The 26,061-nt window shown below is 42.5% G+C and overlaps 1 protein-coding gene across 1 annotated transcript in view; it reads right to left on the bottom strand.

The window, feature by feature from the left end:
* The window catches only part of MINDY3 (MINDY lysine 48 deubiquitinase 3), a 263,254-nt gene that overhangs the window by 10,118 nt on the left and 227,075 nt on the right, over positions 1 to 26,061 (bottom strand). Inside the window, exons 13-14 of the mRNA XM_040352409.1 lie at positions 9,127 to 9,199; positions 2,144 to 2,231 (exon numbers count right to left, since the gene is read on the bottom strand). Of these exons, the coding sequence (XP_040208343.1) occupies positions 2,144 to 2,231; positions 9,127 to 9,199 (161 nt within the window). The remainder of the gene's footprint in view (positions 1 to 2,143; positions 2,232 to 9,126; positions 9,200 to 26,061) is intronic.

Raw genomic sequence — 26,061 nt, 5'->3', positions numbered from 1 at the left:
ACATTGTACATTATATACTACTGTAATAGAGTGGATTATAGGATTTACCAAGCATTTTAAACTAGGACTTATTTTCAGGGTAGGGCTTATATTGCAGCCCTCCTGGAAAATAGCGCTAGGTCTTATTTTCGGGGAAACCCGGTACCTAAGCCAGCAAAGGAACAACTTTAAAAAAATGTGTTTAGCAACAGCAGCCTACATGAATCTTACATAAAAGAGTCCAAATTACCCTTTCACTGCCACCGATGTAAAACGTATGTATGTAAGCAGCAGCAGCTTTTTTTTCTTTTTTACATACTCCTGGCTTCTACAGAAACTGGAAGGAATGCAGTACCATTGTCAGGCTGACTGTCAGCAGTCCGATGAGTGTGATTTGGGTGGCTGTACTTCCACAACCACTTAGATATGCCATTCCCCCCGCCATGTATCCTGGTCACCACTGTCCCACCTGCAGGCCTGGGATAGGCATCGGTGGATAGAGCAGAGGGAAAAGAGCGAACAGCAGTTTGTTGATCATCCATCCAGGTGAATGAACCCAGAAGCTGTGTATTATGTCACTTTTGGGTCCAGAGATGTCATTCCCTGGGAGCTGGGGCTGAGAATGAAACGAATCAAGCGCAATCTGTGCTCAATTAGCTGCAGTGGAGTGCAGGGGAGAAATCAGGGGTCTAACAGATGTCTCATTAAAGAAAACATGTTACACACAAAAACAAATGCACACACCCCCCAACAATTTTAAAGGCCGATGCCTCCATGTACACACACATAGAAACGTATACAGCTATTTATGAAAACAATGGCTGCACTACACATATTTGGTATTGCCACATCCGCCAGAGTGAGAGCAATAATTCTAGGACTATCATTCACAATTGACTCTAAAGTGATAACTTGTAAAGGCTTTTAAAGTGTTGCCTGGAGAATTATTGGGTACCGAAATTTGTCACCATTTCACAGGCACAATTTTAAGGCTTCACATGTTTGGCAGCTATTTACGAGATGCAATATCATCTTTTATAGTTTACCACATATTTAGTCTTTTTTTGCCCAAATTATCGGTTTGATAAACGTGCCTCATCATCATGTGACCCAAAAAATAGCAACTACTACCATTTTAGTATGAAGGGTCTTTGCTTTCAGCAAATATATATATATATTTAACTAATTTTCAGGTCTTAAATGTGTATTTTAACACACATACTATATGATATATATCTATGTATATCTATATATATCTCTCTCTCTCTATATATATATCATATCTCTCTCTCTCTCTCTATATACATATATATATCTCTATATCTCTCCATATATATATCATATATCATATCTCTCTCTCTCTCTCTATATATATATATCTCATATCTCTCTCTCTCTCTCTCTCTCTCTCTTTCTCTCTATATATATATCTCTCTCTCTCTCTCTATATATATATATCTCTCTCTCTCTCTATATATATATATATATATCGCTCTCTCTCTCTCTATATATATATATCTCTATCTCTCTCTCTATATATATATATATCTATCTCTCTCTCTATATATATATATCTCTATCTCTCTCTCTCTATATATATATATATATATATATATATATATATATATATATATATATATATATATATATAATCTCTCTATCTCTCTCTCTCTATATATCTCTCTATCTATATATCTCTCTCTCTCTATCTATATATCTATATCTATCTATATATATATCTATATCTCTCTCTCTCTCTATATATATATATCTATATCTCTCTCTATATATCGCTCTCTCTTTCTATATATATATATATATCTATATATATATATATCTCTCTATATCTATCTATCTATCTATCTATCTATCTATCTATATATCTCTCCATATTATTTCTCTATCTATCTATCTATGTGTGCAGGTACTGAGGTGGAATATTACTGCTCAAAAAAAAAAAAAAAAAAAAAAAAAAGATGTATGCATCTTGCTCTAACTATACTCAACATGTTGGGTTTTATGTTACTTTTAAGCAGGATAATTATAAAGCAAGTGCACTCTCCATGTAAACAAAAGCATGTGCCCCCCCTTTGCATCCCTCCTCAAGCCTGACACAGATCAGCAGCACAATTGCCCATAGGCTTCTGTACACAACATAGCATACCTGGTCGGGGAAAAACTCCTGCAGGAATGGGCCCAGTAATATGATCCCCAGACCTTCTGGGTCTAATTTGGTCTTCATGAGGTTTACACTGCAAAACATTGAAAATCAAACAATAAGCAAGGAATATTTGTGCGTTCCTGAGATATGCTGCGCTGCGCGGCCTGCCTCTGCCAATGAATGCTGTTCTATTTTCAGAATCCAGGGCGCATTCATCACAATGGCATCTCATTGGCCAAGTTGAGTTATTTTAAGGCTGCATAATCTCATGATTAAAACCAAAACAGTCATGATAATTTTGGGAGACGGAGCCTTATTAGGAAAACATTTCTGAAGACAGACTGTGTAGTAACCTGTGCTGGGAGCGTAGAGTGATCCGATCTCGTATAAACAGAAAAACAGTTACAAAGCCAACAAGAACTCATCAATTAAATGGACGCTAAAGCCAGTGTTGTTAACCCCTTCCATACTGGGCATTTTCATCCCCTTCCTGCCCAGACCAATTTTTAGTTTTCAGCGCTGTCGCACTTTGAATGACAATTGCGCGGTCATGCTACACTGTAACAATTTTTTTATCATTTTGTTCCAACAAATAGAGCTTTCTTTTGGTGGTATTTGATCACCTCTGCGATTTTTATTTTTTGCGCAACAACTAAAAAAAGACCGATTTTTTTTTTTTTTTCTGGGTAAATAAATAAGTTTTCTACTTCGATTATAGGCACCGATGAGGTGGCACTGATGGGCACCGATGAGGCGGCACTGATGGGCACCAGTGAGGCGGCACTGATGGGCACCAGTGAGGCGGCACTGATGGGCACCAGTGAGGCGGCACTGATGGGCACCAGTGAGGAGGCACTGATGGGCACCAGTGAGGCGGCACTGATGGGCACCAGTGAGGCGGCACTGATGGGCACCAGTGAGGCGGCACTGTTGGACACTGACAGGCCGCACTTTTAATGCGGCACTGATGGGCACTCATAGGCAGCACTGGGAATTTATAGGCGACACTGATGGGCACTCATGGGCGGCACTTATGGGTGGCACAGATGGGTACTTATGGGTGGCACAGATGGGCACTGATAGGTGGGCACTGGGCATGGATGGGCACTGAGGGTGGCACTGATGGACACTGAGGGGTGGCACTGATGGTATTGCTGGACATCACTTGTTTATCCCAGTGCCAGTCCCATGTTGTCCCATGTTGCCAGCCAGTGCCCCATGGGCACTGATTGGCACCTATTCTCTTTTTTTTTATTTTTTTTACTGCCCTTGGTAAAGGACCTGGGCAGTTTTTGCGATTCGGCACTGCGCCGCTTTAACTGGTGGTCATGTGTGGGCTTTCCTGGCGGTCCAGTGTGGGCATCCGAGGGGGGGGCTGCGCTGACAAACAATCAGTGATTGGACACGGCTGATCACGTGGTAAAGAGCCTCCGCCGGAGGCTCTTTACTGAGATCGGAGATGCAGGGTGTCAGACTGACACCCGCATCACCGATCGCGACCCCACGGGCACGCGCCGGCATGAAATCCTGCAATAGACGTCCAGTCAGGATTTCACTACCACTTCCCGGACGTCAATTGTCCATTGACCGGGCGGGAAGTGGTTAACCCCTTCCCGACCGCCGCATGTACATATACGTCGGCAGAATGGCACGTTCAGGCACACACACAAAGTAAACCCTAACTCCTACAGCGCCCCCTGTGGTTAACTCCCTAACTGCAACTGTCATTTTCACAGTAAACAATGCAATTTAAATGCATTTTTTGCTGTGAAAATGACAATGGTCACAAAAATGTGTCAAAATTGTACGAAGTGTCCGCCATAATGTCGCAGTCACAAAAAAAATCGCTGATCGCCGCCATTAGTAGTAAAAAAAAAAAAAAATAATAAAAATGCAATAAAACTATCCCCTATTTTGTAAACGCTATAAATTTTGCGCAAACCAATCGATAAACGCTTATTGCGATTTTTTTTACAAAAGATAGGTAGAAGAATACGTATCGGCCTAAACTGAGGAAAAAAAAAAAAATATATATGTTTTTGGGGGATATTTATTATAGCAAAAAGTAAAAAATATTGCATTTTTTTCAAAATTGTCGCTCTATTTTTTTTTATAGCGCAAAAAATAAAAACCGCAGAGGTGATCAAATACCACCAAAAGAAAGCTCTATTTGTGGGGAAAACAGGATGCCAATTTTGTTTGGGAGCCACGTCGCACGACCGCGCAATTGTCTGTTAAAGCGACGCAGTCCCAAACTGTAAAAACACCTTGGGTCTTTAGGCAGCATTATGGTCCGGTCCTTAAGTGGTTAAAATGCAAATTAATTTATAACTTTTTTGAAATGCGTTTTTTTTTTTTTTTGGATATCTTTGTTCTTATTCTGTCTCTCTCTGTTAAAATAAACCAACCATTAAAATTATAGACTCATTTGTCGGTGGGCAAACGTACAAAATCAGCAGGGGATCAAATACTCCCCCCCCCCCCCCCACCTCACCTCACTGTACAGTGAAATCCGGTAATAAGGAATAGAACCCTCGACTCCCACAATTCTCAAAGGAAATAAATAAAAAAGGCTGCAGATGGAGATCAGGCACGGAGACCATGGTCAAGGTGGGTCATGTGGTTATCGGATGGTCTGAAAACGTTATTCCCAGATAAACAATGGAAAGTCATCTTTCCAGCAATACAATGTCACATAAAGAAAGCGTGAGAATACTCAACTGTTCACATGACCCCATAGATGGGAGCCCAGGTCACATGTGGTTATTTGTTGTGCTGTGTATTTTATATAGACACACACATTTCGCATGTGCAATTAATCAGGTTTCACTGAAAAAGTCCATCCAAAGCGTATTCATAAGTCTCAGTGCTGTCACTGTCCTGGCTGAGAGTACTTACGTTTAGTGGTTTCCATATAGATTATGTAGACTATATACACTCACCGGCCACTTTATTGGGTACACCTGTTCCATTGCTTGGTAACACAAATTGCTAATCAGCCAATCACATGACAACAACTCAATGGGCTAGATTCAGCAAGAATTTACGCCGGCGTATCTATATATACGCCGCGTAAATTCAAAGCTGCGCCGGCGTATCTTCTTTCTGTATTCAGAAAGCAAGATACGCCGAAATTAGGCTAAGATCCCACTGGCGTAAGTCTCTTACGCCGTCGTATCTTAGCTGCATATTTACACTGGCCGCTAGGTGGCACTGCCGTCGATTTCAGCGTAGAATATGCAAATTAGCCGGATACGCCGATTCAGAAACGTACGTGCGCCCGGCGTTTTTTTTTACATCGTTTGCGTAAGGCTTTTTCCGGCGTAACGTTACTCCTGCTATATGAGGCATAGCCAATGTTAAGTATGGACGTCGTTCCCGCGTCGAATTTTGAAAATTTTACGTTGTTTGCGTAAGTCGTTCGCGAATAGGGCTTTGCGTAAATTACGTTCACGTCGAAAGCATTGACTATTTGCGACGTGATTAGGAGCATGCGCACTGGGATACGTTCACGGATGGCGCATGCGCCATTCATTAGAGACGTAATTTACGTGGGGTCATGTTTTATTTACATAAAACACGCCCACCTCTTCTCAATTTGAATTTGGCGCGCTTACGCCGAGAGATTTACGCTACGCCGCCGTAACTTAGGGCGCAGGTTCTTTGTGAATCCAGCCCCAGCCTCACTAAGTTACGGCGGCGTAGAGTATCTCAGATACGCTACGCCCGCACAAACCTACGGCGGGCTTTATGAATCTAGCCCAATGTATTTAGGCATCTAGACGTGGTGAAGATGACTTGTTGAAGTTCAAACCGAGCATCACAATAGGGATGAAAGGGGATTTAAGTGACTTTGAAAGTGTCATGGTTGTTGGTGCCAAATGGGCTGGTCCGAGTATTTCAAAAACTGCTGATCTACTGGGATTTTCATGCAAAACCATCTCTCGGGTTTATGGAAAATGGCCAGAAAAAAGAGAAAATATCCAGTGAGCGGCTGTTGTGTGGATAAAAATGCCTTGTAGATGTCAGAGGAGGATGGACAGATGATAGAAAGGCAACAGTAACCCAAATAACCACTCGTTACAACCAAGGTATGTAGAATACCATCTCTGAACACACAACACATTGAACCTTGAAGCAGATGGGCTTCAGTAGCAGAAGACCGCACCGCTCAGCTAAGAACAGGAAACTGAGGCTACAATTTGCACAGTCTCACCAAAATTGGGCAAAAGAAGATTGGGAAAATGTTGCCTGGTCTGATGAGTCTCAATTTCAACTGCGACATTCAGATGGAAAGGTCAGAATTTGGTGTAAAACAACATGAAATCATGGATCCATCCTCCCTTCTATCACCGGTTCAGGCTGGCGGTGTAATGATGTGGGGGATATTTTCTTGGCATACATTGGGTACCAATTGAGCATCGTTTAGATGCCATGACCTGAGTATTGTTGCTGACCACGTCCCTCCCTTTATGACTACCGTGTACCCACCTTCCAGCAGGACCCGATAAAAGGTTCTAACCCTTCTATCCAAAACAGTTTGGGAACAGGAGCCTCATTTACATTTGCAGTGTCACCTACAGGTAAAATTTGGAACTGCAGTTCATTTATTTATATGTAACAAACTGTGTGGACATTGGGGTTGATGGACAAAAACTGGAGAGTGCAAAATCTGGTGCAGCTGTGCATGGTGGCCAATCAGCATCTGAATTCAGCTTGTTCAATTAAGCTTTGGCAATAAAACCTGGAAACTGATTGGTTTCTATACAGAGCTGCACCAGATTTTGCACTTTCCAGTTTTTGAAAACTTGGAAGTGCAGTCGCTGTAGATCTGAGGGGAAGAGTGAAATGAGGGGGAAGAGTTGAACGAGGGGGAAGAGTTGAACGAGGGGGAAGAGTTGAACGAGGGGGAAGAGTTGAACGAGGGGGAAGAGTTGAACGAGGGGGAAGAGTTGAACGAGGGGGAAGAGTTGAACGAGGGGGAAGAGTTGAACGAGGGGGAAGAGTTGAACGAGGGGGAAGAGTTGAACGAGGGGGAAGAGTTGAACGAGGGGGAAGAGCTGAACGAGGGGGAAGAGTTGAACGAGGGGGAAGAGTTGAACGAGGGGGAAGAGTTGAACGAGGGGGAAGAGTTGAACGAGAGGGAAGAGTTGAACGAGGGGGAAGAGTTGAACGAGGGGGAAGAGTTGAACGAGGGGGAAGAGTTGAACGAGGGGGAAGAGCTGTACGAGGGGGAAGAGTTGAACGAGGGGGAAGAGTTGAACGAGGGGGAAGAGTTGAACGAGGGGGAAGAGTTGAACGAGGGGGAAGAGTTGAACGAGGGGGAAGAGCTGTACGAGGGGGAAGAGCTGTACGAGGGGGAAGAGCTGTACGAGGGGGAAGAGCGCAACGAGGGGGAAGAGCGCAACGAGGGGGAGGAGCGAAAACGAGGGGGAGGAGCGAAAACGAGGGGGAGGAGCGAAACGAGGGGAAAAAGCGAAACGAGGGGGAAGAGCGAAACGAGGGGAAGGAGCAAAACGAGGGGGAGGAGCGAAACAAGGGGGAGGAGCGAAACGAGGGGGAAGAGCAAAACGAGGGGGAAGAGCAAAACGAGGGGGAAGAGCAAAACGAGGGGGAAGAGCCAAACGAGGAGGAAGAGCGAAACGAGGAGGAAGAGCGAAACGAGGAGGAAGAGCGAAACGAGGAGGAAGAGCGAAACGAGGAGGAAGAGCGAAACGAGGAGGAAGAGCGAAACGAGGAGGAAGAGCGAAACGAGGAGGAAGAGCGAAACAAGGGGGAGGAGCGAAACAAGGGGGAGAAGCGAAACAAGGGGGAGAAGCGAAACAAGGAGGAAGAGCGAACCGAGGGGAAGCTGTGCCGATTTATATCCTCCAATCCTGTACAAGCAAAAATGCTGTTTTTTATGTTTCTTGCATGTTCCCCTCGGATCTACAGCGACTGCACTTCCAAGTGCACCTGTAGTGCAAAGTGAATTTGCCTTTAGTAAATAAATCCCCTCGTGTCAAAGACTTACACGTCTTGATGGTTCTGCGCTGAAAAATTTGTGTGACCCCCAACAATCCACTCTTGGAGAACGTGCAAAGAGCATGGAGGATTGACTGCACAACCAGACTGTGGAAAATACCTTTCAGAGTTTATTACTTTAACAGCCATGCAGGTGCAGAGCCCCAAACGCAGACAGTGTGCATTCGGTGACCCGCACCACTGTCACATTGGGAGCGGTGACTGTGTGTGTGCAGCTGCTGTGTCCCAATTGACATGAATTGGGCTGACTGCATGGGAATACATGGAACACCTGTGCATCCCCATTTGGGCAAACAGCCCTTACAAGGGTGTACGCTGTAGTACGCTCGTCTAAAGCAGACTTTACGAAACAAAACCGTTTAGGCGTATTTCACACCGGCACTGTCTGGGCTGTGCAGCAGGAGATATGTGAATCAAGCAGAATGGGATGGTTGTCACTTTTGTGGCATCCAAGTTCATCCAGGCTTTAGTTCCATTTAAAACCTGGAGCTTTCTGGACCCATGTTAGATCTATGGGTGGCTGGATGCAAACGCACGTGCGTTTACATTACACTGGCTCCAATCTATCATGTTCAGGCCCAGAGAAACAGAAAGGCAGCAGACCCTTTCCATTTCTTTCCAAACCAGGATGGACCTCAGAAGTAGGTGGAAGTGAACAGATGTACATCCCATAGACTTATATAGAGATTCTGATCAGCTCAGTCTAAAGCAGTGGTCATCACCCCCGTCCTTGGGGCCCACTAACAGGCCAGGTTTGCAAGATAACTGAAATACATCACAGGTGATATCATTTTCTGCTCAGTGATTGCATTTCCCCAATACATAAAACCCAGCCTGTTAGTGGGCCCTGAGGACAGGGTTGATGTCCACTGGCCTATAATACTGATCAGACCACCCGTGTGAATGGGGCTTTAGTGGGCTTTGCAACCATTATGGTTTGAATAATATTTGGAGATACTTACTATTCAGGATCTGACACAAGATCCAGAGCCTTCATGACTTCTTCCAGCAAAGCATCGGGAATGAAGCCATTGTCTGCAAGAAAAAAAAAAAAAAGTAACTAAGACACAGCAGAGGCAGCCACGTTGTAGACTTGTGTGTACACCTCGTTTTACTCTTTGCATTTCTCTATTAAAGTGTTTGTTACCCTAAAAAAAAAAAATTAATCCGTTTCCCTTAAAGCATGTTAGAAATTACACAGCACAAGCACTGTGCTGTATATCACCTGAAAAACCTGGCTGATCCTGCCTGGCTATTCCCTCCCCTCTGTAAACTGACCACGGTTTATCATGGCTGCTGAGCCCTGACACCGTGATCAGTTTACATGCCTCCGTCATCCACAGCCCTCCGCTCCTGTGCGTCTCCTCCTCCCCTCTGCCTGTCAGCTCTGTCTACTCCATGATTCTCCCCTCCTGGTGCAATCATATCTATACTACGATCATGACATCCCCTCTGTTATATAATGCTATGTGCCCCTGTGTTATATAAAAAATGCTGATTATACCGTATATCAGAGCATCTCCCAGAGCTCCCGCGACTCCTCGACTCTCTCCTCCCCGGCTGACATCAGCGCCAGTGCTCGGCCCCACCTCCTATAGTTGTCAGCTGAGCCCAGGAGTCACGTGAGCCCCTCAGATATGCAGTATAATCAGCATTTTCTTTCATATAATACAGGCGCAGGGATTCATAGCATTATAAAACAGAGGGGATGGCACGATCATAGTATCGTGGGTTAACAACCACTTTAAGTGGATGTGCATGCTAGTGCTAACTAGCCTTAAGCCTGCTCCTATCCCCCAATAAATCTTATTTTAAATACCTTGTAGAAGGAATATGCTTATAGTTACCCATTCTAAGGGTGTTACAGTCCGGTCACATGATTGGCTTCTAGCGGCGGCTTCAAGGGAGAGGAGGGACAGATAACAGACGCCCCATAGTAAGCCTATGGGTAATGTCACCGCCCAGCATTTCATCTATTGTCAGTGATCTCTCCTCTCCCATGAAGCCGGCCACTGGGAAGATCATGTGACCGGACAGGAGGACCCTCAGAATAGGTGGCTATAAGCACCTTCCGGTCACAGGGTAGAAAAGGATTTATAAGGGGTAGGTTCAAGTGTCATTAAACCCACATCATAAAAAAATATGAATAAATGGTGTATTACATGCTGTTCATACTCCGTCACTATGAGATTTGTTTTCTGTATACAAACCCGATTGATCCTACTGCTCTCTATCTCCACCTTTTGTTCACGTCCCCAATTCAGCTAGAGATTTTGCAGCTATAGTGGCAACTCTGCACATGCTCAGTTTTCAGCAATTTGCTATGCTAAGCATTTCCTCCCTATCACATCTGCGTAGCCCATGTGACTATAGAGTCTCATATGTGGGCGTATACACAGTGGTAAATAACAGCCCACTCCCTCCCTCCTCCATACCCACTAACCAGCTAAACACAATGGGGGTGGGATATTACATGTAGATTAATATTGGCTTCACCTCCCTCCTATTCTAAGACACAGGCTGGAGGGGCTTGACATTGGCAGAAATCCACCCATATCATGTGATTTTGACAAAATAATTAAGATATGAATTCAAACATATTTGTATGACAATTTAAAATAGTTCATTAATATTTTAACTCTGTATTGTGGTGGAGATGATTCTAAAATCCCTATTTTCAAATTAGGCCAATTCTTTTTATTATTAGAATCACTTAAATGTTGCTTTTCTTATATTCTTATATTGTTTTTATATTCTTTATACTGTTTATTTGTTTTTATACACATTATGCATACGTATGTATGAGAATGATCAATACTGCTTATTTTCCTTGATAAGTTTTGTCAAATATGTTTTTAGAGTATATTTCAACTTGGATGGACATACAGAGAGAGAACTATTGAAATCAAGAAGCAGCTCCATTCCCCTCACTCCTAAATTTCTCATTCCAAAACCCCCTTCTCTTCACCCCTACCAAAGGAATTCTATGTAAAATGGCGAATGAGTCTGAAAAAAGACACAAGGGGACTTTATGCCACATGACAAGAAGGGTGTGTGCAGCTAGTCTGGAATGAACTTGTGAGGAGAAACCACCCTTCTATATGAACTGACCAATGACAGACTCACAGGGGGCGTGTAATAAGAGACTGAATGGGAGTTATCAGTGGGTGTGAATTGTATAGGTTGACCAATGAGAATGCATTTTGTGATCTTGTGCTGAAAATAAAACCAACTGCCCAGTTGGCAGCCATTCTCTTTGCTGGCTGAATGTTGGAAGGTGAGATGTAGATTCTGTGTCTGGATTGTACATGTCACCTTATATATATATATATATATATATATATATATATATATATATATATATATATATATATATATATATATATTAATTTGGGTCTTCCGGCAGAAATGGGTAACCCTGAGATTGTCAGGATATAAATTAAGTAGTCTACATCAGTATTCCAAAGGCTTTTTTGTTTTAACATGTGACCAGCAGCAGAGGACTAGAAGCTCCTCCTGCTTATGTTTCCTGCAGACAGTGGCAGAAAGCTGGGTCAGGTGACAGCTGTATACCCATTAAGAAAAAACATTTTTTTTTTAATTAAAATTAGTGCCATCAAGCACATACAGAAAAAAAAGCAACAATGTAAATTAATCAGTGTGTGTTTAGTATCATAGCATATTATTAGCAACAGCCTGGAATTCCACTTCAAGCTGAAACATGGAAACCCATTTAACGATGAAGTGTGACTTAGTGATTGACATTCAAATACAGTGGAACCTCGGTTTAAGAGTAACTTGGTTTAAGAGCGTTTTGATTTGCGAGCAACTTTTTTTTTTAATTATGACTCGGTTTGCGAGTGTTGACTCACAAGACTAGCAGAATTCAAGCTAAAAAAGGCCCGCAGTACCTCATTTGGCCTGAGGTACGGGGCGCAGAAGCCGAGCAGAGCTGAAAATAGGCCTGTAGTACCTCATTTGGCCTGAGGTACGGGGGCGCAGGAAACGAGCCGAAGTGTCCTCGGGCCTTTTAGCGCTCTCTGGTGCCCCCACCTCTGGTCGCATTCGGTATTGCATCCCATTGAAGTCGATGCGGAACAAATTATTTTCGTTTCCATTGACTTAAATGGGAAAACTCACTTTGATATGCGAGTACTTTGGATTACGAGCATTCCTTCTGTAACAGATTATGCTCGTAATCCGAGGTTCAATTGTACACTTACAGCAAGCCGTAAGAAAATAAAACAAGCCCTCACTAACCTCTGTACGTTTAGGCACATTACGGTAAAAATCTTTAAATTTCAGAGAGAAAAAAAAAAACCACTTTTACTTTCCTTCTTTTTTTTTTAATCGCTAAATGGTTTTGTTCCCCCTCTCAGCAGTGACTTGGTAGCTTGCCAGTCTTTAAATCTCAAAGATGCACAGAAAGAGGGGAGAATTCATTGCATCTTTCCAGGGATAACATTTACGGAATTATGCCACAATTCTTGCAGCAAAGCAGGTCAGTGATGGCCGTTTTTTAGGCTTGGTGCAAACTTTTGCATATGGAAATGCATGTGTTGAGGGTTGGAATGCAGCGGCAGCACCATTCATACTCATTAGAACCCATTGCACATGCGTTGCATCACACCACAATGCACAGGACCACCTAAGATTGAGTCACTCTGCATTCCCAAAGAGCATAGGCGTTGGGAAGTCCATTAAAGTGAATAGGCCTGCCTTAAAACAATGCAAATTAGTGCGCGACGTAACACAGGTCAATGTGCTTTGTGTTAACGGACCACAAACATGAATGCTCATGTAAATGCTGGAATGTCCACAGCCTGGCGACAGATCCACTTTAGCCTAATACATGTGTTCCCCAGATTCCAGAGGCAGCACTCTCAGTTCACAAAAAAACTTGCTGGGAAAAATTCCAGAAGAACAAATGAGGTTTAACTGGAAAATCATTAACAAAAAAACGTAGAAACATGAAAAAAGTGACAGCAGAAAAAGACTGAGTAGTTAGAGTCTGCCCATGTTTTTTTTTATAGTTTTGGTTTTTTTCATTAACCACTTAAGGACCAGAAGGATATACCCACTTCCTGACCAGGCCAGGATACGTCTAACTGCGTCGCTTAAATTGACAATTGTGCGGTCGTGCGACGTTGTACCCAAACAAAATTTTCCCACAAATAGAGCTTTCTTTTGGTGGTATTTGATCACCTCTGCGGTTTTATTTTTTGTGCTATAAACAAAAAAAAGGGGCGAAAATTTTGAAAAATAAATAAATAAAATCTTTTACTTTCTAATTTAAAAAAAAATCTTCATCAGTATAGGCCAATATGTATTCTTCTACATATGTTTGGTAAAATGCCATCAAAATCGGACCAAAGTAGTGCAGGGACTACTTTGAAGTCGGAACCATTTTATTTTTTACTTTTTTCATTTGAGCAGAAAATCGCACAGAAACACGCGAATGGTGCGTTTCCATTAATTTCTATGGGAATACAAACGCTCCAAAAAAAAACAAATCTGCCTGATTCAAGCGACAAAAAAGCTCCAGAACTTTGTTAAGCTTCAGGCGACATGGAGTAGAGATGTGAACCATCTCCATAGAGAATAGATTTTTTTTCTCATCCAATGTTTTTGAGCTTCAAGCAGATATAATCGTTTAGGTGTGAACGGGGTTTAAGGCTTTAAGAAAATTATATACAGCAAGAAAAAATGTCAAATATACCGAAAAATTGATTATGAGTTTCCCTACAATTTAATATTGTGGATTTATGCTTTATTATATATAAAAAGAAGGGGGACCAGATTTGGAATTTCAAACCGATATCAATGAATGTTAAAGAGGAGTTCCACCTAAAAATTTAACTTCCTCTTAACCCACTCCTCGCCCCCTTACATGCCACATTTGGCATGTCATTTTTTTTGGGGGGGGGGGGAGTGGGGGCTTCAGGAGAAGGGGACTTCCTGTCCCACTTCCTCCTTCCGCAGAGGGGCTGCAAAGGCGATTAAGCTTAATCGCCTTTTGGCAGCCCCTCCCTGTAGGCGATCGCCTAGGACACGTGACAGGTCCTAGGCTATCGCCTGTCCAATCAAACAGCGCAGCGCCGGGCCTGCGTGCATGCGCAGTGCCGCTCACGCATGCGCAGTGGGTGCCCGGCCGTGAAGCCGAAAGCTGTCACGGCCGGGTGCCCACAGTGACAATGAAGACACCGGCCGGGGAGGGGGGGAGAGGAGCGGAGCCCCGGCCGGCTCGTCGCTGGAACGTTGGAGCAGGTAAGTGTCAGTTTATTAAAAGCCAGCAGCTACACTTTTTGTAGCTGCTGACTTTTAATAAACTTAAAAAATGGGTGGAAAACCCCTTTAAGGCTTAATTTATTATTTAATTTTAAACATCTAGTTATGAGACACAGTTTCTGATTTTCACCCTTGAGCGGTAAATATATTATTACTAATTTTATAGATAGATAGATAGATAGATAGATAGATAGATAGATAATCAGTACCTTATAGTGTGTCAGAATCAGGGCTGTGGAGTCGGAGTCGGAGTCGAGGAGTCGGAGTCGGGGGAAATTTTGGGTACCTGGAGTCGGAGTCGGCAAACAATGCACCGACTCCGACTCCTACTAAATTTAGATTGGAATTAAAAAAAAAAAAGCAAGTTTAAATGTCCCAATTCACAAAAAGTTATAATTAATGACTTCTCTACTGTAAGAATAAAGACCAATGCATGCAGTGCCTCACGTAACCGCAAAACGAACAGGTTAAGTGACCGTGAAGAAGCATGCTTCACTATATGGCACGCAACGCACAATTAGGAGCTGCAATACTTATACTTTCCATAGTGTTGTGTTCTGGTTTTACAGGGAACGCAGCGTCCATGTGTAACCTAGCCTCTCACTGATAAGGGATTAAACAAATATGTTTTTTGCAGGACTAGAGAGTGAGACACTTGTATAAGTGAAGGGAATGGAGGGCCAATAGTTCAAGACTGAAGCTGTAAACCATTGGAAAAACTGCTGTCATTTAGCTAAGGCTATAAAAACTTGTAAACTCTGATTGTTAGCTTAAACTTTAAACATGACTATGGGATTCTCCTAGGAAAATCATGTTTTAGAATAAATGCCCCTTCCTGGATCCTCCCACTGCCCTATGTTTTGTTTTAAAACAACCAAATAATGTGGTTTGTATTTTTGAACTGGTAAAGATCCTGTTCCTGATGTTTATGCCTGCTGCTACTATCCAGCCACTTGATTGATTAAAGCGGAGGTTCACCCATAAAACAATTTTTCCCCTTAGATGGATGCTTGTTTTGTCTAGGGGAATCGGCTAGTTGTTTTAAAATATGAGCTGTACTTACCGTTTTCGAGATGCATCTTCTCCGCCGCTTCCGTGTATAGGTCTTCGGGAATGGGCGTTCCTTCTTGATTGACAGTCTTCCGAGAGGCTTCCGACGGTCGCATCCATCGCGTCACTAGTAGCCGAAAGAAGCCGAACGTCGGTGCCGCTCTATACTGCGCCTGCGCACCGACGTTCGGCTTCTTTCGGAAAATCGTGACGCGATGGATGCGACCGTCGGAAGCCTCTCGGAAGACTGTCAATCAAAATAGGAACGCCCAGTCCCGCAGCCCATACCCGGAAGCGGCAGAGAGGATGCATCTCGTAAACGGTAAGTACAGCTCATATTTTAAAACAACTAGCCGATTCCCCTAGACAAAACGAGCATCCATCTAAGGGTAAAAAGTGTTATGTACGGGTGAACCCCCGCTTTAATAATAAAAAAAAAAAAAAAAAAAAAAAAAAACTTTGTTTTCATTGTGTTTGTCTTTTGCTTAAACTGTGCAATACAGTAGACTGTTGGCTTCCCAGCCAGTAGTCCTGTGGTAGGTTGCGTTTCTTTCCCTCAAGGAATGTATAAAATACATTCGCATATTAATACAGAGGAGTCGGAGTCGGAAGTACATAAAACTGAGGAGTCGGAACATTTATCTACCGACTCCACAGCCCTGGTCAGAATTATAATTCTTTCTGATATATCTCGCCAGAATATAAATCCCCCTGAAGAAGACTGAGAAAGCACAGGTCGAAACGCGTCTGCGTTTTTCATGTGCATGTCAACTGTATAATATGTACAATGTACTTTGTCACAATTTTAATATTAATGTATTATTCTTCAGACATGCCTGTAACCAGAGTTTATTCTGTTAAAAATCATTAGTAGCTTGTATTTTATTCTGTGTACAATAAAATATTTTATATCTCCATCCCTCTTTTTGATCGATGTACCATCCTGCAAAACAAAACTTTGGGGGAACTTTGCCATTTTGCAATTTATGATTTTGTAGTGCCATTTGAGGTCTATCATCAAATATAATTATGTACATCCCAACAATACAAGGTGGTTAATAAATAACTGTCTGGTTAATTATTATACATTTTTTTTACTGCGTTGATTTTTAATATGAAACTTGGTGCGATGCTTTGAACACAAAGGCCCAGATTCATGTAGATCGGCGTATATTTGCGCGGGCGTAACGTATCCTATTTACGTTACGTCTCCGCAACTTAGACGGGCAAGTGCAGTATTCTCAAAGCACTTGCTCTGTAAGTTGCGGCGGCGTAGCGTAACTAGACCGGCGTAAGCCCGCCTAATTCAAATGTGGAACAGGGGGGCGTGTTTTATGTAAATAACTTGTGACCCGACGTGATTGACGTTTTTCTCGAACGGCGCATGCGCCGTCCGTGGAATATCCCAGTGTGCATTGCTCCAAAATACGCCGCAAGGGCGTATTGGTTTCGACGTGAACGTAAAAGACGTCCAGCCCCATTCACGGACGACTTACGCAAACGACGTAACATTTTCAAAATTTGACGCGGGAACGACGTCCATACTTAACATTGGTACGCCTCATATAGCAGGGGTAACTTTACGCCGGGAAAATCCTAACGTAAACGGCGTATCTGTACTGCGTCGGCCGGGCGTACGTTCGTGAATTTGCGTATCTAGCTGATTTACATATTTCTAGGCGTAAATCAGCGTACACGCCCCTAGCGGCCAGCATAAATATGCAGTTAAGATCCGACGACGTAAGAGACTTACGCCGGGCGGATCTAATACAAATCTATGCGTAACTGATTCTAAGAATCAGGCGCATAGATACGACAGCGTATCTCCTTTGAGAATCTGGGCCAAAATCCCATTCAACTTCAATATACGTGTGAGATAGAGACGGCTGGACAGGAATTGCCTATCACCAGTCATTATTCACAAGTGTTTTCTTAAGAAATAGATTAGGATGACTCTCCTGTGTCCGGGGTGGAAAGTTTGGGTGTCAGATTCGGACACTCGGATCATATTTACAAGGTGACGTGATGAACGGTGATTCATGTTGGCGATTTGCTTAACTCCTAAAGGCAAAGTGCGATTCTACGGGAACATATGTTGGGCTCTCCAGCTTTGACAGACACAGTACAGTGCAGACCTCCTGACCATCGGTGACAAATGATAGAGGGTGTCAGGAGGGAACCTGCATGGTTAATGGCAGGAATCGTTATAATGTGAGTGTTCCCAGATGTTCCCAATGCATCAGTGTTACCTCTCATTTACATGGAGAGGCCGTACACAATGCAGACACCCGGAATAAAGCCTATAGAATTACTAATCATTTGTGAGCTGATCAAGCACCACATTTATTAACCGACTCACTCTGATATTTTCCAACAATGAACTCACTGTATATTCTTTTTAACACTAAGCCTATGTTATAGTTATATATGTATTTTTTTTTCTTTTGCATTTAACCACTTAAGGACCGCCTCCTGCACATATACGTCGGCAGAATGCTGGGCACAGGCACGTACATTGCCTTTAAGAGCCCAGCCGTGGATCGCCGGCGCGTGCACGCGACCCGGTCCGAAGCTCCGTGACCGCGGGACCCGCGCACCCTATCGCTGCCGGTGTCCCGCGATCGGTCACAGGAGCTAAACACACCTTCCCAGTTCTTCACAGTGGCAGTGTGATTGATGTCTTTCCCTATATCAGGGAACAGACAAATCAATGACGTCACACGTCCAGCCCCGCCCCCTACAGTTAGAAACACACATGAGGTCACACATAACCCCTACAGCGCCCCCTAGTGGTTACCTCCCAAACTGCAATTGTCATTTTCACAGTAATCAATGCATTTTTATAGCATTTTTTGCTGTGAAAAGGACAATGGTCCCAAAAATGTGTCGAAATTGTCCTATGTGTCCGCCATAATGTCGCAGTCACGAAAAAAAATCGCTGATCGCCACCATTAGTAGTAAAAAAAAAAAATATTAATAAAAATGCCATAAAACTACCCCCTATTTTGTAAACGCTATAAATTTTGCGCAAACCAATCGTTAAACGCTTATTGCGATTTTTTTTACCAAAAATAGGTAGAAGAATACGTATCGGCCTAAACTGAGGGAAATTTTTTTTTTTTTATATATATTTTTTGGGGATATTTATTATAGCAAAAAGCTAAAAATATTGCATTTTTTTCTAAATTGTCGCTCTATTTTTGTTTATAGTGCAAAAAATGAAAACCGCAGAGGTGATCAAATTGAAGTTATGGCTATTCGCTTATTTGCAGATTCATCGATAGCCAATTATTGTACAAGATTTACGGTATATAGCGCCAACAGTTTGCTCAGTGCTTTACAACATGAGGGCAGACAGTACAGTCACAATACAATTCAATGCAGGAGAAATCAGAGGGCCCTGTCCATTAGAGCTTACAATCTAGAAGGGAGGGTCAAGTGACAGAAAAGGTAATAACTGTGGGGGATGAGATGAAGAAAATTAAAGTACAGTTGTTAGGTGAAGGCAGGATAGGCCTTTTTTGAAGAGAAAAGATTCCAGGGATCGCCTAAAAGTGGATAGAGATGGAGATAGTCTGACAGATTGAGGTAGGAAATTTCAAAGGATGGGAGAGGCTCGGCAGAAGTCCTACAGACGAGTGTGGGAGGAGGTGACGAGGGAGCAGGAGGTTTTGGGAGGAATGAAGAGGACGATTTGGTCAGTATTTTGAAACTAGGTTAGTGACATAGGCGTGCCCACAGGGTGTGCCTGGACACACCCTAATCACCCCGTGTGGTGCAGATTGCCTTCTTTAGACCCCTGATATTTCACCAAAGCCCCCCAACGGGGCTCAAAGAAATAGTCAAAAATAATAAAAAATAAAAAAAATAAAAATAAAAAAAACTTACCTCAGCCACAGCCTTACTTACGCCAATCTCTGCTCTACTGACACCGTCGGTATATATACTGTACACACACACACACACACACACACGTGTGTTTGAGCTTTGGGGTGCACACCCTAATGTAATGGGCTGTGCACACCTATGGCTAGTGATGTAGCTGGGGGCCAAGTTGTTATGTTATTATTAGGATTTTAAATTTAATTGATCAGATAATAAAATTGAAGCGTGTGTGGCCACCATAGGCGTGCGCACATAGGGTGTAAGGTGTGCCTGGGCACACCCTAATCACCCTGTACTGTGCAGATTCCCCCTGCTGCCTGGCTGCAGAGAAAGGGACTGGGGAATCTCTGTCCTCAGTCCCTTTCTCTGTCTTAAAAGTTAGACATCAGGGGTCTGTTTAGACCACTGATATTTCACCAAAGCCCCCAACAGGGCTCCTAAAAAAAAAAATATATATATATATATATATATATATATAAAAAAATATATATATATATATATATATATATATATATAAAATAATAAAAATAAAATTGTAAAAAAATAATAATAATAATACAAATAAAGACACTGACACCAATCTCTGCCCTGCTGACAAAGCCCTACTGACTTGCCCACTGCCATATACGGTATATTACACACGCATGTGTGTTTGAGCTTTGGTGTGCACACCCTAATGCCATAGGCTGCGCACACCTATGGTGGCCACCATTACATGGAGCTTCTGATCAGGTCAGCCTACAAACTGACACATGGGCCTGATTGGATTGCTCATGTGAAAGAGGCCATAATGATCATTTTTGTCAAAGTAAAACCATTTGTTCTGGTGAAAAAACAAATCCAATTCACCCAACTATCTTTTCCTTGTTGTTCGGAATGATGATTAGCCAGAAATGAGTACTAACCTATATTAACTAGATTATTGAGTTTATAGCTGAAATAGAATGCTGGACAGTATTATCTGGAATAATTATTGCTCCGTACTGGAAGACGGGAGGGTTGGGTGGAGGGAACTGACAGACACAAGCCTGAGCTAACAAATTCCTTCCCCTCAACCTGTTTTATAGAGACATTTGTTCCGGACTATTAACTGCCAATAGGGTGCAAACACATTCTGCTTGCACAATTAACTGGACAATTAAACAGCATTTTGGAGGTTTGTGGAGATGGCACATTGCTGTTGGAAGAACAGAAGGCAACACAAGGTAAGATAATAACTTCAGTGTTAAAGATAACAAGTGGGAAAAGCAATTGAATGCAGTTAATCGCAGAGCCAGATCCCATGTCCCATCACAATGTGGATGGGGAATTAAAGAACATTAGCTATGGTTTATAAATAGGGTAAACTCCTGCGCTGTCTGAGAGGTGGAGGGGAGGGGAACAAACTAAAAATACTGCTGCAAATATAGAAGTCTACCTTGATAGACTAAGGTGAAACAGAAAAAATTTAAATACAATACTTGCGCTGTAAGGTGTGAAACAAAGAGTGAATAGTGGGTGATAACGTTTATAAGTGACTAGTGGAAATATTATTTGGTCAGAACAATATTATAAAGCATATATAGCAATGAAAATACAAGGACAGTCCTTAGTGAAAAATCTGCACTCTGGGGAAGTCCAGATCCGGCGCAGTCCTGCCGTGTATTGGTGTGCTCCAACAGAGATAAATCCTGATCTCCAACGGTGCAGGTGTTGTGTAAAAATAAAAATAAAAATAAAGATAAGAATGCAAAAGATACACTTTAGGAGAAAAAACACGGAAAAAAGTTCTAAAAGAAATGTATATAAGACCCTTGGATCCGGAATATAGGTGGAATAGAATAGTAGAGCCAACACCAAAGTTACATGTAAACACCTTTGGTGAACCCAGCTGCTCACCTCGAATTGCCCGCAATATGTCCAGATCAACCTGGTCTAGATGATTATAGTCCACAAATAGGTAGCACACGTAAATCTCCGTCCGATGTTTAACATGAAAAAACAGAGTAAAAGAACAAAAAGAGGCTGATGGTGAAATACCGTCACAAAAAGAAGTTGGCAATTGGGATCTTGGCGGGTGGGAGTGCCAAGATCCCAATTGCCAACTTCTTTTTGTGACGGTATTTCACCATCAGCCTCTTTTTGTTCTTTTACTCTGTTTTTTCATGTTAAACATCGGACGGAGATTTACGTGTGCTACCTATTTGTGGACTATAATCATCTAGACCAGGTTGATCTGGACATATTGCGGGCAATTCGAGGTGAGCAGCTGGGTTCACCAAAGGTGTTTACATGTAACTTTGGTGTTGGCTCTACTATTCTATTCCACCTATATTCCGGATCCAAGGGTCTTATATACATTTCTTTTAGAACTTTTTTCCGTGTTTTTTCTCCTAAAGTGTATCTTTTGCATTCTTATCTTTATTTTTATTTTTATTTTTACACAACACCTGCACCGTTGGAGATCAGGATTTATCTCTGTTGGAGCACACCAATACACGGCAGGACTGCGCCGGATCTGGACTTCCCCAGAGTGCAGATTTTTCACTAAGGACTGTCCTTGTATTTTCATTGCTATATATGCTTTATAATATTGTTCTGACCAAATAATATTTCCACTAGTCACTTATAAACATTAGCTATGGGTTACTGAACTTTGTACATTGCCCTTTGATTTACTACATTAAGGCAAGTGTTTATTGAACTGTACTTTTTAACTTTGCCCTACAGGTAAGTTTAGAAGTCTTGAGCTGCCCATGGATTGATTGGACGTGGATTGACTGGTTCAGCAGAGCTCATTTATTAAATCAACCCTACAAACTGTAGGTACAGAGGCAAGTGAGAGCATCTCATTTACTATTTTTCGAGAAGATGTCAAGTCTTGAAAGCTCATTTAAAGTTGAATTCCAGGTATGGATCTTTTCACATAATTAACGTTGGTCTAGCTTGGACAAATGTAACTACAGTGATGAAAATAAGTATTTGAACACCCTGCTATTTGGCAAGTTCTCCCACTTGGAAATCATGGAGGGGTCTAAAATTGTTATCGTAGGTGCATGTCCACTGTGAGAGACATAAAAAAAAAAAAAAAATCCAGAAATCACAATGTATGATTTTTTTAACTATTTATTTGTATGATACAGCTGCAAATAAGTATTTGAACACCTGAGAAAATCAATGTTAATATTTGGTACAGTAGCCTTTGTTTGCAATTACAGAGGTCAAACGTTTCTTGTAGTTTTTCACCAGGTTTGCACACACTGGAGGAGGGATTTTGGCCCACTCCTCCACACAGATCTTCTCTAGATCAGTCAGGTTTCTGGGCTGTCGCTGAGAAACACGGAGTTTGAGCTCCCTCCAAAGATTCTCTATTGGGTTTAGGTCTGGAGACTGGCTAGGCCACGCCAGAACCTTGATATGCTTCTTACAGAGCCACTCCTTGGTTATCCTGGCTGTGTGCTTCGGGTCATTGTCATGTTGGAAGACCCAGCCTCGACCCATCTTCAAAGCTCTAACTGAGGGAAGGAGGTTGTTGCCCAAAATCTCGCAATACATGGCCCCGGTCATCCTCTCCTTAATACAGTGCAGTCGCCCTGTCCCATGTGCAGAAAAACACCCCCAAAGCATGATGCTACCACCCCCATGCTTCACAGTAGGGATGGTGTTCTTGGGATGGTACTCATCATTCTTCTTCCTCCAAACACGGTTAGTGGAATTATGACCAAAAAGTTCTATTTTGGTCTCATCTGACCACATGACTTTCTCCCATGACTCCTCTGGATCATCCAAATGGTCATTGGCAAACTTAAGACGGGCCTTGACATGTGCTGGCTTAAGCAGGGGAACCTTCCGTGCCATGCATGATTTCAAACCATGACGTCTTAGTGTATTACCAACAGTAACCTTGGAAACGATGGTCCCAGCTCTTTTCAGGTCATTGACCGGCTCCTCCCGTGTAGTCCTGGGCTGATTTCTCACCTTTCTTAGGATCATTGAGACCCCACGAGGTGAGATTTTGCATGGAGCCCCAGTCCGAGGGAGATTGACAGTCATGTTTAGTTTCTTCCATTTTCTAATGATTGCTCCAACAGTGGACCTTTTTTCACCAAGCTGCTTGGCAATTTCCCTGTAGCCCTTTCCAGCCTTGTGGAGGTGTACAATTTTGTCTCTAGTGTCTTTGGACAGCTCTTTGGTCTTGGCCATGTTAGTAGTTGGATTCTTACTGATTGTATGGGGTGGACAGGTGTCTTTATGCAGCTAATGACCTCAAACAGGTGCATCTAATTTAGGATAATAAATGGAGTGGAGGTGGACATTTTAAAGGCAGACTAACAGGTCTTTGAGGGTCAGAATTCTAGCTGATAGACAGGTGTTCAAATACTTATTTGCAGCTGTATCATACAAATAAATAGTTAAAAAATCATAAATTGTGATTTCTGGAATTTTATTTTTTGATTATGTCTCTCACAGTGGACATGCACCTACGATGACAATTTCAGACCCCTCCATTATTTCCAAGTGGGAGAACTTGCAAAATAGCAGGGTGTTCAAATACTTATTTTCCTCACTGTATGTATTTACCACACCCGGCCGATGCCCCTGCAAGCTGATAATCACGGAGTGGCTGCTCTGCTGCACTATGAGCACAGGGTGTCAAGCAAACCGACTGCAGATGTTTAGTCAGATTAGGCAAACCGTCAGAAATGGTAACAGAAGTGATGTTCCGTCGCCACCATCTTGCTACACCCAGCACTCCTACACAGTAAGGATACTCTGAGAAGGGGGAATGTGGAAATCTTGTTACACCCGCCGTAATTTTCCATTTTACAGCTTTTTTTTAAAAAGGAAAGTGAGTTTATATAGTGAAATACAGTGCTTAGAAGTCCGTCTGACTAGTCAGTAATTGCATTTTAAAAGCAAACTTCTGTCAGATTACCAAACCTGTGAGATGAGCATTCCAAGTACTGGATTTCAGTCTATAAACTCACTTTACTGTTAAATATAAGTGTAAAATGCAAAATTTCGGTGGGCGTAACAAGATGTCCGCTTTACCCTTCTCAGAGTATCCTTACAATGGAGGAGTGCAGGGTGTAGCAAGATGGCGGCGACAGAATGTCACTTCCATTACCAATTCTGACGGGTCACCATATCTGACGAAACACAGGCAACTAGAGGCAGGGGTGACCAGGTCTGCATAGCTACACTTTGGAAACTAAGACCAGACTATAGATAGGATTTAATCAAGTTCATCAACAGTGGAGCAAAACCCATCCAAACACCAGCAAACAGAAAACACAGCAAACACAAGGATACAAGTAAACCAAACGACAAAATACCTAACAAGCAGCCCAACTTTAATATATCCAAAAAGAGGATCACAGATAAACAGGGTAATATCATAAATGCAAGGAAGGGGGGAACCAGGACTGGGATCAGGAACAAGGGGAGCAGATAAGAGGCAGCAAGGTACAAGACAGGAGCAAGATCAAGTTGGAATCTGGATTAAAACAGCAAGCAGTTTCTGGCTAAACTGTCTAATTGGGTAACTAAGTGGCAAATGAGGTTTAATGTTGATAAATGTAAAGTTATGAACTTGGGGGTTAAGAATATGCATGCATCATACATACAAGGGGAGAACAACTGGTGGAATCAATGGTGGATAATCTGGGGGTTTTGGTAGATCATAAGATCAATAATAACATGCAATGCCAAGCTGCGGTTTCCAAAGCTAGCAAAATCCTTAGAGAGAGAGAGAGAGAGAGAGAGAGAGAGAGAGAGAGAGAGAGAGAGAGAAATATGCAGTTCAGTTTTGGGCACCAGTTCTAAAAAAATGATATCAGGTAACTGGAGAAAGTGCAGAGAAAGGCAACCAAACTGATAAGAGGCATGGAGGAGCTCAGCTATGAGGAAAGATTAGAGGAACTAAATGTATTCCCTCTTGAGAAGAGGAGATTAAGCATGTACAAATACATAAGGGGTCCATATAGTGAACTTGGTGTTGAGGTATTCAATTTAAGATCATCACAGAGGACAAGGGGGCACTCTTTACATCTGGAGGAAAAGAGATTTCATCTCCAAAATTGAAAACGTTTCTTCACGCTAAGAGCTGCGAAAATGTGGAATAGACCCCCTCCAGAGGTGATTCTGGCTAGCTCAGTCGATTGCTTTTAAAAAAAAAGGGCTGGATTCTTTCCTAAATGTACATAATATAACTGGGTACTAACATTTAAAAGGTAAAGTTGATCCAGGAAAAATCCAATTGCCTCTTAAGGGATCAGTAAGGATTTTGTCCCCCTGCTGTAGCAAACTGGATCATGCTCTGCTGTTTTTTTTTTGCCTTCCACTAGATCAACTGTGGGTATAGAATTTGGTATATGGGATTGTATTTAATTTTTTTTTGGTTGAACTTCAGGAGGAAGAACTAAATAACCTCCCGACAGCCAACATCAGGTGGAGCCTGATTACTGGGATCTGCTGCCTGCTGGGAGACACCCGCTGGTGGACACCAGAACAACCACCCTTCACCCAGGAAACCACAGTGCCATTATCAGGAGGATCCAGGTCCTGAATCGAGGGGTCGCCTGCTTAGCACGGGCGACATTTAGAGAAAGCTCTGCATTTTCATTTACATCTCAAATTATAGTCCCCTGTGTACACCTTGGGTTAGATCCCCAAGCAAGTCTAACTGAAAAATA

The sequence above is a fragment of the Rana temporaria genome, chromosome 5, assembly GCF_905171775.1.
Source record: "Rana temporaria chromosome 5, aRanTem1.1, whole genome shotgun sequence".
Lineage (NCBI taxonomy): Eukaryota > Metazoa > Chordata > Amphibia > Anura > Ranidae > Rana > Rana temporaria.
Note: the sequence above shows the minus strand (reverse complement) of the source record. Positions and strands in the feature narration are given on the sequence as shown.